We start from the raw sequence: 17,112 nt of genomic DNA on the forward strand, positions 1-17,112 counted from the left end.
CCTTTTTTTTTTTTTTTTTTTTCAATTTTCTTTTTTTTTTGTTGAGGAATCCATTAGACTTTTTAAGATGGGCTCATCATCTAAACCAATAGCGGGAGGCTAAACATTGTAGTTTCAGCGTGAATAGCTTTTTTGTGAAGATTGTAAAAACATGCATCCAACAACAACACTAGAGACAAAATTTTCCATGTTTTTCTAGAAATCAGACAATGGTGCTGATGGAGAGTGTGAGAAGACATAAGCAACATCATATTACCAGAGTGAGTCAAGACAACCCAACCTGATATTATCTCCAGAGATGTCCCAGACATATATAAGTGGCAAAATAAGATAAAATGAAGTCTGCTCCACATTAAACACATAAAATGTTATTGTCCAGTTTTCTAACAATTGCATGCTTTAATTATTATGGTTTCTTCTGGTCCTGTTCCATCTTGAGATCCTTGCAAAGTTGAACTTAGAAGTATACGAGATCTCTGTAGATTTTTCATTTGACGTCTTATTTGCATGACTAATTGATAAAATGTAAGTATCAACATTTTCCAAGGCAAAGCTATTGAAACATTATATATTAAAATCCACTAAATTCTTCTAAAGAGGTCAAAACAGAACACTGAAAAAAAGGATCATATGAGGGATATATGTTCCAAAATCCAACTAAAAGCCAGTAGAATATCTAATAAACCACTCTTTCACATTTGTGAGGTTTCTCCGAATTGCAGATCTAATAATAATTCTAAATCACATGATAATACTGATCGAGTATCATTTATACAAAAAAAATTTAGTTATAGAATTTTTAAATCCATCTCTAGAAGTTCTTATGAGAAAAATCATTTCTCAAAATTTTAATACCTTAGACTTTGAATTTATGAAGAAAAAACATAGTAAATTTAAAACATTTTGAAAATACATCTCACTCTCACTAATTTGGACTCTTTGTTACTCAATGGTCCATTCGACAGCACTAAATATCATCATCCCATGCATGTGTATATCCACTTCTTGTCTATGGAACTCAAATTCCTCCGATCTTCATGTGTCATCTAATTATCTCCTCTTTATTTTTCTTATCAGATCTATAATAAATCGGGATAGAAAAAAAAAATAACATGAAGGAAACAAAAAATCAAGCAATATGCCAAGTCTCTAGACAATGTTTTTTAAAGATCATAAACTTTTTTGGTTGTAAGAAGTATTAAATAAATAAAGAAAATTAGTTGCTTATGAAGTGGGTGGTGTCACACACAGCCATGTCGCCTGACCCTTAGGAAAGTGTCTCGTACCGTCTATTTTAAGTCTCCACCAAATCGTACCACTTCCACCATACACAACTAACCACGTGTCCCCCAACCAAAGAATCTAACCTTCGTCCAACCAATAAAAAATGACCGCTCGTCAACGACCCCACGCCACACATCACAGGTGAAAAGATTCGCTAACCTGGCCTAACCTTTAAACTAACTCCGAAGATATGGGCAAACTCAAAACTCCCATCTAACATCTGTCGCATGTTTATGCTTTCCTGTTTTTAGTTTATACCTTCTAATAGTATGATAAATTATGCTCTAAAAAAAAGTCAATTTTATGACTTAAAACTACGAAATCTACAAGTTACTGTTATTTTTACAATCATTTTTATAAGAAAAAAAAGTTATATAGGGTTTGTTCGTTTTGCTGCTGTAGGTATTTGCAGTTGTGGCAAACGCAAGTATAGTTGTTCATTTGTTTGCCGCAGGTATATACGTCATGATGTTGCAGCAACTACGTCTAACATTTTTAAACGTTGTTTCGATTCAGCGGTTAAAAACGTAAATGCAGTTGCTGCCGCTGCCGCAACCGCCTGTGTCAACCAAACGAACAAATCCATTATTGTAAAAAGTATGTGTGGATAGACGTTTAGTTTGAATAAAGTGTTTTTAAAATTGACAATTCGGATAATAAATCCTCGCCAATTAAAAAAGAAGAAGAAGGTATTGAATTAAGCTGATCAGCTCATGACTTGGACTGCTACCTATCGACAAAATTGGCACAACTTTGATAAGTACTTTAGTTTTCCATCTTTGTGAATGTGTTACTTTTTTCGGCTTTTCAATAAAGTTTGATGTTAGACTCTTCTAATAACATATATATAGTTTACATGATTTTTTTCCCCCACAGCACATAATTTTTAAAATAGGCATTCTTAGATTACGCATTATTAGTAAGTAAAGCCGGTGGCCACTGAAAAGATAGTTTTTCCAGACTTTGATGTATATATATATTTTTTATTTTATTATATTTTCCTAGTTTTATCAAAAGATCAATCCAAAATAAAATTGATGATCATATATTCATCATATATGTTAGTGTTGAGAGTAGAACAGCTCGAAAGCAAAATAAAGAACTATAAAATTCAATTAGTAACATGTATTATATATATATGAACTTGAGTATCTCTCTCATCATCATTATTAACCGGTTTAATTACACCAAACATATTAACCCCAACATAAACTTGAAAGTTCCTTCTTCTTCATTTTTTGTCTTTTTCTTTACATATATTGGAATGGATTTAGTTCAAATTTTATCTTTCTAAATATATTAAAAATAAAATAATTAATAAAGATGAAAAAATAGGATGAGATATTAATGGATATGGAGAAATAAGAGAAGAAGCACCACTTGATCACTTAGAGCCCACGTTCCCACTCTTAATCACCCAAAAATTAAAACAAAGACGTGCTCACATCTCATCTCACTCCCTCACCAGCTCACTTCACTCTCTCCATCTTTTTCTCTTTCTTTTTTTTATAATCATCTCTCTCAATCATCATTTTGATCAAAAGAAAAGATCACACCATATGGCTCTCGACACTCTCAATTCTCCCACCTCCACCACCACCACCACCAACGCTCCTCCTCCGCCTTTCCTCCGTTGCCTCGACCAAACCGAGCCCGAGAATCCTGAATCGTGGACCAAAAGAAAACGCACGAAACGACACCGTATAGATCAACCTAACCCTCCTTCCGAGGAAGAGTATCTCGCTCTCTGCCTCCTCATGCTCGCTCGTGGCTCCTCCGATCATCACTCTCCACCGTCCGATCATCACTCTCCTTCTTCTCCACCGTCCGATCATCAAAAAGATTACAAGTGCTCAGTTTGTGGCAAATCTTTCCCGTCTTACCAAGCGTTAGGTGGACACAAAACCAGTCATCGGAAACCGGTTAGTAATAATAATAACGAAGAAGGTAATAATAACACTAACGGCTCCGTTACTAATAACGCAAATATTATTAGTAACGGTTTGGTTGGTCAAAGTGGGAAGACTCATAACTGCTCTATATGTTTTAAGTCGTTCCCGTCTGGTCAAGCATTGGGTGGTCACAAACGATGTCACTACGATGGTGGTGGTGGTGGTGGTGGTAGTAACAGTAACATGCCTAGCCACGGGTTTGACCTGAACTTACCGGCTGATCAAGTTAGCGATGGGAAAAGTCAACTATCCGACGACGAAGTTACAAAGTCGGCGTTGTGATTATTATTATTATAATTTTTACCGATCGGGCTTAGCTAGCTAGTGATCGATCATTAGCTGAGTCTTGTGTAATGAAAATGATTGGAGTGGACTTTTGGATTATTTTTAATTTCTATTTTACGTATACGAAAAGATAAAATCTTCAAATGTTTATTCGTTGTTGGTTTTTGTTTATAGAAAGTAAAAAAAAAAAAGAAAAAAAAAAAACAGGGAATTATTTGGATTTATTCTTAATTTTTTTTTGATAAGGGAGAATAATAATAAAAGCTACTATTTCTTGGAAATTTCCTGCTGATTTATTGTTTTTTGCATTGTTGAAATTTTCATTTACTACTTCCGCAAGCAAAGGAACCACACTTCTGTGAATCTGTCACTCCCCAGCTTGAAGTGATCTGTTCCTAAGGATTTAACTATTCGATTAAACATTTGTAATATTTAAAATCAATTTTTCTACTTTAAAACGTAATTTGATTAGCAGAAAATTAGTATTAATATTGGGTTATGTTAGTATTAATTATTGTGAGTAGTGATAGATCGGTTAGTAGTACCTAACGACGAAGCTAACCCTTAAGTGTCTTGTCGTCTTTGATTAGTATTATCTTTTGATTGGTTGGCACACACACTTCCCTCCACGCTTAAATTATTTTTCTATAATTCTGTATTATTTCGTTTTCACGAGTCTTTTAGTATTTATAATTTGTTCCGATACGAAAAAATATCTTACACGTCCAAATCGATCACAGTTCTTTATGTATCTTCTAAGAAATAAGAGTAGTTATGCATTCCGAAGAAAATGTGGATATTGGGTATTCTCTAAATTAAATGCCACTATATACAGACAAAAATTTATTTTTTGGTGACACCGAAAATTAATGTTTATTAGGTGGTTTTCTAATATAATTGTATTGGTGTACTACCTGAGGGGTTAAAACTCAAAATTTTTTAACTTTTAAGATTAACTTAGCTTAGGTTTTGGCTTGGAAAAGACTAGAAAGGAAAATGATATTTCGAAAATAATGAAGGGAAAATTATAAATTAAAAAAAAACATAATATAGCGCACTAGAAAATAAAAGGGAAACTATATGTTGTACAGCTTACATCTTATATAAACCATGTGCAAATAATTAGTATAAACTTTGGTTGTTTTCCCGTGTTTTTTACTACTGCATGTGTTCATAAGTTCAAATTGTTAAAAACTTTATATTCCACAAATGTGTGCATATTGTCATTTGAATATAGTAAGGCCTTACAAGAATGTTAAAGGGCTAAAGCACTCGAACGTTCCAATGATATCCAAATTAGTTTTGGCATGGTCCCGTTGAAATGGTGTTAATTAATGTACCAAAGACTCATTGTTTGGAGACTTTTGGACCATAAGAAAAGTGTGTAGTAGAGCCCATAGTGAGAGTGTGTCGTCTCTTATAGCTGAGAATATATAGCCCAATTATATTTAAATCAGAACTCGATGGAGATGTCGAAGAAAAAATTAAAAAAGTAGAACACAACGTAAAACTTGACAATCAAAGAGCAAATGTTGGAGCACACGTGAAAAACCTAATATAAGTCCACAAACCCTTGTTATGTAACCCATGTAATTAGGTTTTCTAGCTTGATATATATAATAAATATGAACAAATATCAATGAATGTAACTAGGATATAACTGCCATTTGTGGAACCTCTCTTTCTTCCATTTCTTCTCTATCAAACAACATTTCAATTAGTGTATTGAACTGTAAAAATAGTTTGTCATTTTTTCGCTTTCATTTCTAAATAAAGCTAAAAAAATATTTGTTGGGATTACAAGTCTCCAGGAACTATATTTGTAGAACAAAGGGGACAATTCAAAAATTTGTGATAAACATGTATTGTAAGATTCAAAATAGAATAATTGCTGTAAATAGTTTTTAGTTATGAGGTAATACACAATAAAACCAATAGTTGACTAGTCGAGGTAGCGTTTAAGGACAACTCCAATAGAGGTTATATTTTTGAGGCTCTTAAAATTTTTAAGTAATATATTATGTACTTTTAGTAGAATAAGAACTCTGAAAATCTTAATTAAAATTCCTCCTCCAATGGTGGGTTTTAATTTGAGTCTTTTAATTTGATTTTTTTTTGTGTTGAAAAAAAAAAAAAAACTAGAATATGAAATTATTGCATTCAGGTCCAACAAGCTTTTGGTCCAAGAATCTGAGAATCGAAAAGATAATTATGGAAGAGAGAGCTCTGGTGTGGTTTAGTCATATCATCTTCTATTTCTTGGCCTTCACATCAAGGTCCATCGCCTGCAGGTTAAGCAGCAGGTCGTCAGAGCTCAAGTAGACCTTGTTTGCCGATTTTGAGATGGTTTGTGCTCTCTAGCTGCTTCGATCTTCCTCATTGTTAAGAACGCTTGGTTGTTCCTCTAGCTACTATATTTTACCAATATAGGGTTATTTGAAAAGGGAAAAGAAGGAAGCAAAGAAGGAATCAATAATATGTATTTACAGCCAATTAGCTAACCTATCTCTGAGTTATAAGCTGGCTCGCATTGTACTGGGCAACCACAGCTTTCAAGGTCTCATGGATATTAGAAGGCAAAACTCTCTCTCGGTAATTCTCACCAAGAGCTGTGTATACCTCAAGTAGTTGGTCAGCCATAGGACGGGTGAGAACCCTAAGTCCAAGTTTGACCTGAATGTTTCAATCCCACACAACACAAGTTTTTCATGCACTACAAGAAAACATGGAATTGCCGACTGCAAATTGCGACCGAAAACACAATCGTTAAATTTAGCGACTGGATTGCTATTGTTTTGCTACTCAATGGCTACTAGATGCTAATTCGAGATGCATAATGTCGCAGTATAGTCGCCAATTTGTGACTAGTTTGGAGACCAATTTGACAGTCGCCAAATATTGCGACTAAACAGCTACTCTTTAGCGACTGCTTTATTTAATTTGGGCTTTAAACCAAATTTGGACTGTAACAAAAGGGCTCAAACCCAAATGGTTTCTCTTCTTCCCGAGAAAACCCTAATCCCTCAAATCTCTTCTCAATCGTTTCTCTTCTTCCCCGAGAAAATCTTTATTTGAGCTCATTTTCTCTCTCGCCTAACAATAGCATCCCTGATTCGCTTAAACCTTAATTCTCGAGATCCCTCAAACCCTAACTATTTCAATTTCAATTGGCGGAGAGAGCGAGGAGAACCTTTACCCAACAGCTTTGCTTTTTTGACTCTCTTCCTCTGAATGATTTCAATGTCGTGTATCTCAAAACCTTTGGAGGAAGAAGAAGATACACAAAGCAAAATCAAACTCAACGACCACCACCACTCTTGATTGTGAAAACTGAAACTACAGAGCTTGATGATGATGAGGAGGAGGAGGAGAAGATGAAGAAGAAGAAGCTGAAGAGGAGGAGGATTGGTAATGGCGAGCTTATGAATTTGGGAGTGGATTCTACTACTTTAAGCATCTCTGATACCCCGACTTTAAGGGGATGTCGAATCAAAGCTGTGTGTAGCGGAAGCAAACAAAATGGATCTTCCCGGAGGAAGAAGAGTTTTGTCAAGAATCAGGAGACAGTTCTCACAGCTTCTGCTTCAGCTAAGAAATGGGTCAGGTTAGGATTCATTTACCGTTTATTTTTCCGGTTTAGGAACTGTCTCATCTCCGAGATAAATCATTGTTTGAAAATCTATACGCTTCTAAGTACAGTAGCATCTTCGGCAATGTAGTCATATTTTTGCTAATTAGTACACTATTAGTTAGTTTGACGTTTTATGACTGGCGAGTTTTGGGCATGGCAGGTTGAGTTATGATGGTGTGGATCCTACAGCTTTCATTGGGCTACAATGCAAGGCAAGTGTTGAGCTATTAAGTTATGTGCTTTAGCTATTCGATTCTATCTTTATGAAAGGGACCTGTTAACAATTTGATTGTTGTCTAATCTCTAGGTTTTTTGGCCATTAGATGTCGTTTGGTATCCTGGTTCTATCATTGGATATAATTTAGATACAAAGCATCACATTGTAAGTTATTTCTGTCTATTATATCTGGCTAATGTTATTATTTGTGGTGACTGATAGAATATCAAAATGCTTGTCTTTTTCACCACTATAATATGCTACAGGTTAAATATGGAGATGGAGATGGCGAGGAATTAGCTCTCCGTCGTGAAAAGATCAAATTTTTAATTTCTCGTGACCAGATGGAGTTGCTGAACATGAAGTTTTGTTATATGCCTTCGAGAATATACTTAAGCTGTTGCATCCATTTATGCTGTTTGTGACCGAGGATCTATGGCAGGTGACGTGCTCTCAGTTTCCTAATAGTAGATTGACATGAGATCGATTCGAGAACAAAATTGAGCTTCACTTGATCAACTTGAAGGTAGCTTTGGTTCTCTTATCTTGCCTTGAAACATTTATTTGTGTTGTAAACAAAGTTTGTGGTGTTTAAGCAGTGTTTTTTTGTGTGCTTAATACATATTCTGGTTCTTCTTCTTGTGCTTTGCTGCAGCTCTTGACAGTCTCGCTCAAGATATTGAGAAATCCAAGTCTGTGAGACTTTTCACGAACACTTGGTCAAAACAAGCTGAACACTTGTACACTTGAACTTGGTGTGATTTGTTGGATGTTTTCTAGAACTTATGTATGTTGAAACTTATTTACGGTGAAATTTATGTCTTTGTTTAATTTCATCTGTGTTATGTTTTAGTTATAGTTTTGATAATCTAATTTTCTTATTACAAAATCAAATAATTCAATTTTATCCGAATTTTTTAAAAAATATGATAAATCAATAATTAAACAGTCTTAAAACAGTCACTGAAACATACACAAATCAGTAACCAAAACAGTCGCAAATGAGTAACCAAAATAGTCGCTCAGGCGTTGCAACTCAGTCGCAACATTTAACGACTGTTTGGTGAGGGAACATCGACCAATATTATCAGTCGCCAAATAGTAGCTCATTGACTGACTCTTTAGCGACGCTCTGTTTAGCGACTACGTATGTCAGTCGCTAATCAGTCGTTACTAAGTAGTTTGCGACTGGTTAGTGACTGTTTTTGTAGTCGGTAATCTCATGTTTTCTTGTAGTGATGTATAGTTCATAGACCAAAACCACACAACATGATATAATCAATTACTATTACAAGGGAAGGAAGCAAAGTACCATATGGAGATCACGGCTCCCGGAAGTACTCTCAACTAGGTAAGATTTCGCACGAACGTCATAGATGATTGGCCTCTCGAACCACAAAATCATAAGGTGAGTGCTCTCAGGGTAGACCTACATAATCAAGCAAGCAAATATTATATATATAGTGCATCAAGATTGACTGTTACAAACGAGAATCAAATCTAGACTAACAAATCAACCTTGTAAACTTAACCTAGATGCCACAAACACAAGACTCACTACTAACACTAAGCCTAACCTAACTTCAGCTAGATGTCACAAACACAAGACACAATTGTTGATACTAAAGGCGAATATTGAATTTACAGATTCAGAGGAAATCATTTTTTTTTGGCAAGGACTAACCTTGTCTTTGATACCAACAAGGCGGTTGAAGACAATAGCTCGATGACCTCTATATATAGTGTTTGGAGTAACCAGATTATATATAGTATAAGCAAATGGAGATTCCATCTCAACAGCTAAACTAAGAAAGCAAACAAATCAATGACACCAATAGAGATTAAAATTCATTCTATAGCTTATTCACCTTGTAGAATTTGGAATTGAAATCTTTCATTGACCATACCATGCTTTTTTTTCTGTAAATCACAACCAACAAAAACAGAAAATACACTTGTACAGATCTATTCACTATTGTAGTCTTAAAAAAACACAATCTAAATCAACAATGCAGCCTCTCTATGTATTCAGAATCAAAACAGAGAATGATAATAAGTTCTGTTTCAATCAATTCTACATGCACAATCATAATTTCATGACACATAAACGTCAGATTCACCAATGCAACCAAACAAAAATGAGATCATCAAGCAGCTGAACATCAGCTAAAAGCTTTGTTGGAGGATAACCTGCGGATGCAAAAGCTTTACCAGAAGATTTCACTCTCTACAACTCTTTTTTCATCTGCAAAATTTTGTCAATTGCAGCAATAAGAGACCTCACTGAGTTGGATAATCTCTAATGATAACGTCTACATTGACAAAACATGAAACTAACCGAAAATAGTAGAGCTTTATCAATCCAAAATCACAAACTTCTATCAATACAAAATCACAAACTTCTATCAATACAAAACCAAACCAAATTCTAATCTAATCACCAAATCGAGAACCAAAAGCAATAGATCTAGAGGGTTATACCATGTTAGGTTTGAACTCCTTCATCTTCTGAAGTTTCTTCAACTCCAACTTAAGCTTCTCTGGTCTCAAGCTCATCCCCCTTTGTTCTCAGATTACATGCATCGTCGGAGGTCACAAGAAATTGAATTACTCAAACCAAGCTTTCAATCGATTTTTCAGAGATATGTCTTCTGATTTTTCAATATCTTCGTAGACAAAGAGAGAGGGGAGAAAGAGAAAATAGTCGAGAGTTTTTTTTTTGCCAACAAATAATTGACACATACGGTCTCTTATTCTCAAATCTAATATACTAAATAAGAGAGCCTCTTAATTTTTTTCTTATTTCTGATTTATTTTTTTCCTTCAAAATCTTTTGAGTTACATACCCTCTTAAAACTCTCTTAAAACTCCCCGTTGGGGAAGGCCTAAGCGTCTGTTCTGTTGTTAACAATTTGTCGACCAACTTTGTGGCGTTTAAGTGTTCTGAAAATATCTAAGCAAATAAACCTTTAGAACCCATAATTAAGTTCGACGAATACTTCTGCGTTCTTTATTTAGTATACGAATGGACTGAAGTAATTGGGTGAAAAAAGAAATATAATAGAGACGGCTGCATTCATTCAGTGGAAATATGCCTAATTGGAGTGTAGGTAAAGGACACCACGTAAGCAATGAACGGCGCCGTTTACCGCATTACTATTGGAAAGTATGTAGAAGAGAGAAGATATTTTTGATTTATTAATATATATGTTGTAGATCTTTCGTTCATCAAATTTGATTTTGTTACTAAATGTAAGGAGAAAAAGTGTTTTGATTTTGCTACACACGTGAGTCAGCAACGCCTCTATCTTTCTTCTAAAACATTTTTGTCATATTAAATTATCAAAACCCTTAAGGTCGATTTAAGGGTCATATAGCGGATTTGTTTCGTTGAAGGGTCAGGATTAGACTTAACCCTAAACAAAAACACAATCTCATTGGTTTCATCACTATATTCTATATATATTGTTTACAAAGTATACGTACTGCATGATGATCCATATTTGAAATCATATCATAGGTAATATTTTAAGAAAGGCATCTATTAGGTTTAACGAATAGATGTTTTTTCTTTACAAAAACGCAAACTTATTACTGATTTTTAGTTGGGGAGATGCGACTCTTGAGGGGTCATTAGCCCAATGCATGTTAAGCACACTACATTTTTGGCTGAGAAAGAGATATTACTAAATAAAAACTTCCAAAAAACAATTGTCAACAAACAAATAAACACTGGATCAGATAGAATTGAGAATTGCATATCAAATAATCGAGATCGTTCACGCATGACGCAACCCATTTATAGAAATTTTATAAAATGAATAGAAGAAAGAAATAAAATAGAAAAAGCAGAAAAGAACCAATGGTTGAGGAGGCACAACTATTCGCGGAGACACGGAGCCGTTCGCACCCATCACCTTGGAATCTCCTCTCTCTCTCTCCTCATCACCAACTAGTCAACAACCACACACCATTTCTTTTTCTTTTATTTTTTATATATCTAACTTTCACAATTTTTTTTTAACCTCTCTTTTTTTTTTCTTTGGGCAAAATCTCAATTAACCTACCATAACAAAAGTACAAAACAAGAAAAAAGGTTCATGTTCTTGAATTATATAACATAAGTTTCTTATGCAAAATAATGAGTCGGTACACAATAGTTTAAGTTATTAGAAGGAAAAGTAAACGATACCAAAATACGGTAAAAAAAAAGATATGAACATAACATTATCGTAAGTAGTAATTTATTAATGGGGTACGTACGCCTACATGGTTTATTGATCAAAGCTATCGTAAATTAACAATACAAAATAATCAGTTGTTTTTTTTTATTTTGCACTAATCATTCTATTTTGTAGGGTTGTTTAAACTTGATTATCCAATTAAGATAAAATAAAATCCCAAATGCATGACCCATTCCTTTACTCAAGTATCAAATGTATCCCTCTCTCTCTCTCTGTCTATATATATTTACATACTCTTCCTTCTTCTCCCAAACATTAAAACCCTTGTCCCACTCTCTCTCTCTCTTTCTCTCTTACAGCAAATATCTTTTTCTTGTACCAAAAGCAAAAAATAATCATCTTCTTGAATCTCCAAGATTACAGTAAACACCAAACCGAAGAAAGAATCAAAGAAACATAAAGAAGTACTATGAGTTGCAATGGTTGTCGAGTTCTTCGAAAAGGTTGCAGTGAGAATTGCATCCTGCGTCCATGTATCCAATGGATCGAATCACCAGAAGCTCAAGGCCACGCTACCGTCTTCGTCGCTAAGTTCTTCGGCCGTGCTGGTCTCATGTCTTTCATCTCCGCCGTACCTGAACCTCAATGCCCTGGTACTTTAAAAACCTCTCCAGATCCTCTTATCTCTCTTCACCTTTGTTTATAAACGACGGCGTTTTCTTAAGGGTATTTTGGACTTTTTGCAGCGTTGTTCCAGTCTTTGCTGTACGAAGCTTGTGGAAGAACTGTAAATCCGGTGAACGGAGCCGTCGGGTTGTTATGGACGGGGAACTGGAATATTTGTCAAGCGGCGGTTGAGACGGTGCTTCGCGGCGGTTCTTTGAAACCCATACCGGAGCTTCTTAACGGCGGAGGCGCCGGATTCGCCGGGTTCCCGTCTCCCACTTCAGACGAAGCTTCCGAGATCTGTACGGAGATGCTGAATCTACGAAAAGACGATTCCGGCGACCGGAATATATACCACCACTGCCGATTCTCGAGCTCCAGAACCAGATCGACGGCTTCTCCGCCGAAACGGAGACGATTAACGTCGGAACAACCTTCGTCGGAGCTCGATCTCTCTCTGATCCCTTCTTTTCCGATTAAAACGGCGCCTTTTAAAGAGGATACGCCGTCGATGTACTCAGAGGATTCCGTTACGACGGTTTCGTTCCGAGACAACAACGCCGGTGATCGGTACGTACGCGGCGGAGGAGAAACGGCAAAGTTGCTCAACCTTTTCGCTTGAACGGCGTCGTTTCTTTTTGAGGGTTAAAATTGTAATTTTTCGAGTAACTTTTTTTTTTTCCCTGGTGCCCTTTTTTGGATTAATATTTTGGGAAATGTGGCAACTACACCGGCAAATTAAGTGATTTGTTTTCTCAGTTTTTAAATTACGAGGAAATTAACCTAAAAACTACTATAAAGTAATCTTAATTAATTTGAGAGAATAATGATAATTCGTCGGTGGGGTACTGTTCTTTTTTTCTTTTTTCTAATGTTCATAATCATCATTTCTCATTGAAGTTGAAATTTAAAGATAATTATCATAATGTGTACGATATATGATGATGATTATTAGTAGCTATTATAATGTTATGTTTTTATCGATATATTGAACAATACTATAGTAATAATATAAAAAACAATCACGGATTGAAGGTCAACATGCATCTTCCAAAATCCAAAGCACCGGCCAAGTCTTCTTCACACCCCAACATACTTCGATTCTTTAAGGACCAACATGTTTCACAACTTGATATATTTTGATAATCATATATCTTGATTACTCCCCCCATATACATAAGCATTAATTATCTCTAAGTTTATTGTCTTTAGATAATACATTTGTTATTCAAATGGTTTGGTACAATTGATTAATTTAAAACTTAGAGGGGTATTCATGGTATTTTAGATTCTTTTTTATTTTTCTTTTTAGAAAATGAAATGTGATTCTATAAGATTCTGTGATATTTATTTGTAAACTTTGTGTGATTTTAAAATATTTTGCAATACAAAAAAAAAAAAAAATTTGTGGACAAAGAAAGAAAGAAGTTGTGGGAGATGAAGACGTAAACTTGTCGAAACACCACCACAGACCCTAAATTATGCAAGAAAGAAAAAGAAGCTTTAAGTGAGATGAAGAACAGAGGAAGAAGATGAGCAAAAGGGAGAAGAAGAAGGTGGAAGACACATGAGGAGAAGAAGGAATAAGTCAATAAGGAAGTTGGGCTTAGTAGTTTTGTGTGTGTGTTGTAAGAAAAAATCCACGTGATCCTATATTTCAATAGTTCTCTATAGACAATAACCAAAACAGCAGAGTAAATGGATAGAGAGAGAAGCAAACATGAATAGAAGAAAAAAAAAAAGCAAACGTGAAACAAAAAAATGTCGTGTGATGAGATACAACTTGAGGAAGAAGATGATGTGGCCATAGTTTCAGTATTAAATAGTTTCAGCATTCTCTATTGTGTAATCGGACATCAGAGAAAATTGTCATAAGTTACTTGTGTTCTATTCTAATTTTCATTGTTAAACACTTGATTATCCCATAATTGTGACCTATCATCATGAATGTGTTTCTACGAACAGAGATGGTCTGCGGAGAGTTGCCGGAGTTATCTGCGGAGAAAGCTTACAGAACAAAGATGGTGGTTGTTTTAGGACTGTGTTTTTTTTGTTTTTTTAATGAAATCCTTTAAAATTCCACCTCAGATGGTATGATTTTGAGAGGAGTATTTTTTAACTAAAAAGCAAAGAAAAATTCTCTTAGAATCATTCAAAGTAGTATTCTAAAAAAAGTTACGATATTTTGAATAACAAGAGATTTTAAGTTGGTTTTATAAACTATTGATTGAATAACAAGAGATTCTGAATTATTTGAAAGGATTTTATAAAAATCTTAGTTGAATAACATAGGATTTCTTAAGATTTTTTTAAAATTCTTAATTGAATAATAAATGATTTTAAGAATATTTTAAAATACTTTAAAATCCTTTAAAATGTTAAGTTCAGTACCTCTCTCTTAAATAGTTAAATATAAGCAAAATACGATGATCTTTTGTGATATTCCTAAAACATCTCTACAACTCTTTCAATGGCTTATCTACAACGTATATCTTTTGATCGATGTGAAATGAAACTATTAAAGATTTTTTTTTTGTTAAAAAATTTAACTACTAAAGATTAGTCTAACATAATTACATTCTCCGTATGATTACAAACTCCTATACTACTAAAAAGGATTAAACACGGTGGTTTAGATAATATGTATGTAATAGAGTAGATAATATGCACTATTATATAATGCATGTATATATATATGTAGTTGGATTGAACCAAAAAGTTGGGGTGGTAAAGGGAAAAGCTTTTGGGAGAGGCGGCTTTTGGACGACGCAAAGAGCCGTTTTTATCACTCCGTCGTCGAATCTTCAAAAGTACGCTTTTTATATTTTCTCCATTGTATTTTGTTTGATTTAAAACTAATATCTCAAGGTATTTTATTAGTCGATCTGTGGACTGTGGATGATGGCGTAGAAACAATGAAATAAACCAATAACATGTTTGCTTATATCATATTATAATGATTAAAAGGATTTACGTAAGAACGAAACTCACAAAAACGACGACAAATTCTATGATTTTCCGACATTACAATTGTGGTTTCATTGTATGGTACCGATCATTTGTTTGTTTGAATTCTACATATGTATAATTGTATATTAGAAAAGTTCATCGAATAATTCGTTAAACATAAACGACTTAAATTAAAATTAGGTGGTTGCTAGAGGCAAAAAAGATTAAGGGAGATGGCACAAACTCTTACTATCCCCAAGTTTAATTGTCACCGTAATCTTGTTTCATTCTCATTTCATCAACTAATATTGGTGCCAAGTTTTTACCAAATAAATTACTCGTCAGCTATAGTTATTCTAGAGGGGTTGTAGGGTGGTAAAAACATGAAATTATTCATTTATTTTTACATTTATAACCACATAAAACTATTGAAAAGAAGTATGATTTAAATAGAATATAAATTTGAAAATTAGAGAAAGATAAAAAGGTACACAGAAAGTAACCATAATTAGATGTTCGAAATCTTACAACTATTTTTGAAAAAAAGTTTCATTCTCATCAATCATCATAGAAAAATAAAACTACATTGTACATTACCGGTGACTTTTTTTTGGCAAGAAAACAAAACGATTGACACATTTTCAAGTTTTATTTCGAAAAAAGGAAAAAAAAAATCGTTGAAAATGAGGATAAATACTTGGTTGTTGGAACAGAAGAAGTGATTTGAAGATCTTATGAAGGATGATGAAGAAGAAGAAGAAGTGGGATCCATACTTTCGACCAGCCACCAGTGGGCAAACAATTACTTGTGGTCCACGTCACTCTCTCTTCTTTTTCTGACCACCAGACTCTCTTTCTTTCTTTCTTTTCTCAGAAAAGAAATAAATATAGATGGTTTTGTCAACAACCTATCATCAAGAAGCAATTTATTTTTAGCATCTAAACATATATAGTATAAACAAAACACCCGACCAATTTCTAGATGAGTAAGTTCTTGATAACATGCAACTATGACGAGCTTGGTGCACAAATACCATTTGGTTTTCTTTTCCAAATTTAAGAAAATGATACGCGTTACTCATCTTGAATGATATATTCGTATCATTATTGGCATTGGAATAATTCCGATTCATAAGTTTGTTTTATAATATACCATAAGATATAAAAACCTTAACTAGTTGGTTGACAAAAAACAAAAAAGCCTTAACTAGTTTTGAAAATAAGTATTCTATTGTCAACATTTTTTTTTTTAGCATACAAAGCTATAAAATGTTCCGGGATCTGAGGATTTTTGTGAAATATCCCCTCGAATTTTGGGACATGAAAGTGGGGGCTTCTTTCATCTTCCTACGTTCAATCTAGTCCGGTTATTACATTCTAATTAGTGTGTAATCATGATATTACAATATTTGTGGAGCTAATTATTCTAGTAGAAAGATTCTCTTTGTTTGCGATTTGTTATTTAAATAGAACAATTCGGATATACATGAGTCCATCATCAAATAAAATGAGAATAAAGAAACATATACTAGCAAAGATTCGTGTTTAATGCCAAAAGCCACGAGCAGCCGCAGTTTCTAACGGGCCCAAATGCATTCATCATCTTCTCCACTTAAGTCGGTGTGAGTGAGTCCACTTGATGTTTTCTTAAACTTTTCTTTCGTATACGAACAAAAAGTTGTTATTATATACATAAAAATGATAGTTATGTAATTAAGGAATACCTAAACGTAAATAATTGTGTTTTGACAAATCAAACCAAATCTCACATGATTGTGAAACATTTTCTTTCTTTCTATATTCCACAAAAATGGTGATCAGTAAAAAAAAAAGCACATGTAGGTGGAGAAACAAAAGACGTAGACCATCAAAATGGTCACGTTTAACTTCAAGGCGTCTCAAATTGTATGTTTCTTGCCAATCTTTATTGAGTTTCTTGAGAAA

At 34.1% G+C, this 17,112-nt stretch overlaps 3 protein-coding genes and 1 long non-coding RNA gene across 6 annotated transcripts; 3 read left to right on the top strand and 1 right to left on the bottom strand.

Annotated features, from left to right (window-relative positions):
• Positions 2,658-3,627, top strand: LOC104780820 (zinc finger protein AZF1-like). Its single transcript, XM_010505359.2, has one exon. The coding sequence runs from the start codon at positions 2,844-2,846 to the stop codon at positions 3,516-3,518; it is 675 nt and encodes a 224-aa protein (XP_010503661.1). The 5' UTR covers positions 2,658-2,843; the 3' UTR covers positions 3,519-3,627.
• Positions 6,516-8,221, top strand: LOC104780821 (histone-lysine N-methyltransferase ATX2-like). The gene is made up of 5 exons (XM_010505360.2): positions 6,516-7,125; positions 7,313-7,364; positions 7,460-7,534; positions 7,636-7,895; positions 8,025-8,221. Exons 1-4 carry the CDS (start codon positions 6,896-6,898, stop codon positions 7,792-7,794), a joined length of 516 nt encoding a protein of 171 aa, XP_010503662.1. The 5' UTR covers positions 6,516-6,895; the 3' UTR covers positions 7,795-7,895; positions 8,025-8,221.
• LOC104783967 lies at positions 8,328-9,995 on the bottom strand. Of its 3 annotated transcripts, XR_002037722.1 has the most exons (4): positions 9,851-9,995; positions 9,560-9,614; positions 9,238-9,289; positions 8,328-8,798 (listed from the first exon to the last, which is right to left on the bottom strand). It is a non-coding gene; the product is annotated as an uncharacterized LOC104783967 (long non-coding RNA). The 3 variants fall into 3 exon arrangements; XR_002037723.1 differs by lacking the exon at positions 9,238-9,289; XR_002037721.1 differs by having other exon boundaries at positions 9,238-9,614.
• On the top strand, positions 11,875-13,113 carry LOC104780822 (LOB domain-containing protein 38). Its single transcript, XM_010505361.1, has 2 exons — positions 11,875-12,206; positions 12,300-13,113. The coding sequence occupies exons 1-2, from the start codon at positions 12,023-12,025 to the stop codon at positions 12,839-12,841; spliced, it is 726 nt and encodes a 241-aa protein (XP_010503663.1). The 5' UTR covers positions 11,875-12,022; the 3' UTR covers positions 12,842-13,113.

Source organism: Camelina sativa, chromosome 4 (assembly GCF_000633955.1).
Source record: "Camelina sativa cultivar DH55 chromosome 4, Cs, whole genome shotgun sequence".
Taxonomy (NCBI): domain Eukaryota; kingdom Viridiplantae; phylum Streptophyta; class Magnoliopsida; order Brassicales; family Brassicaceae; genus Camelina; species Camelina sativa.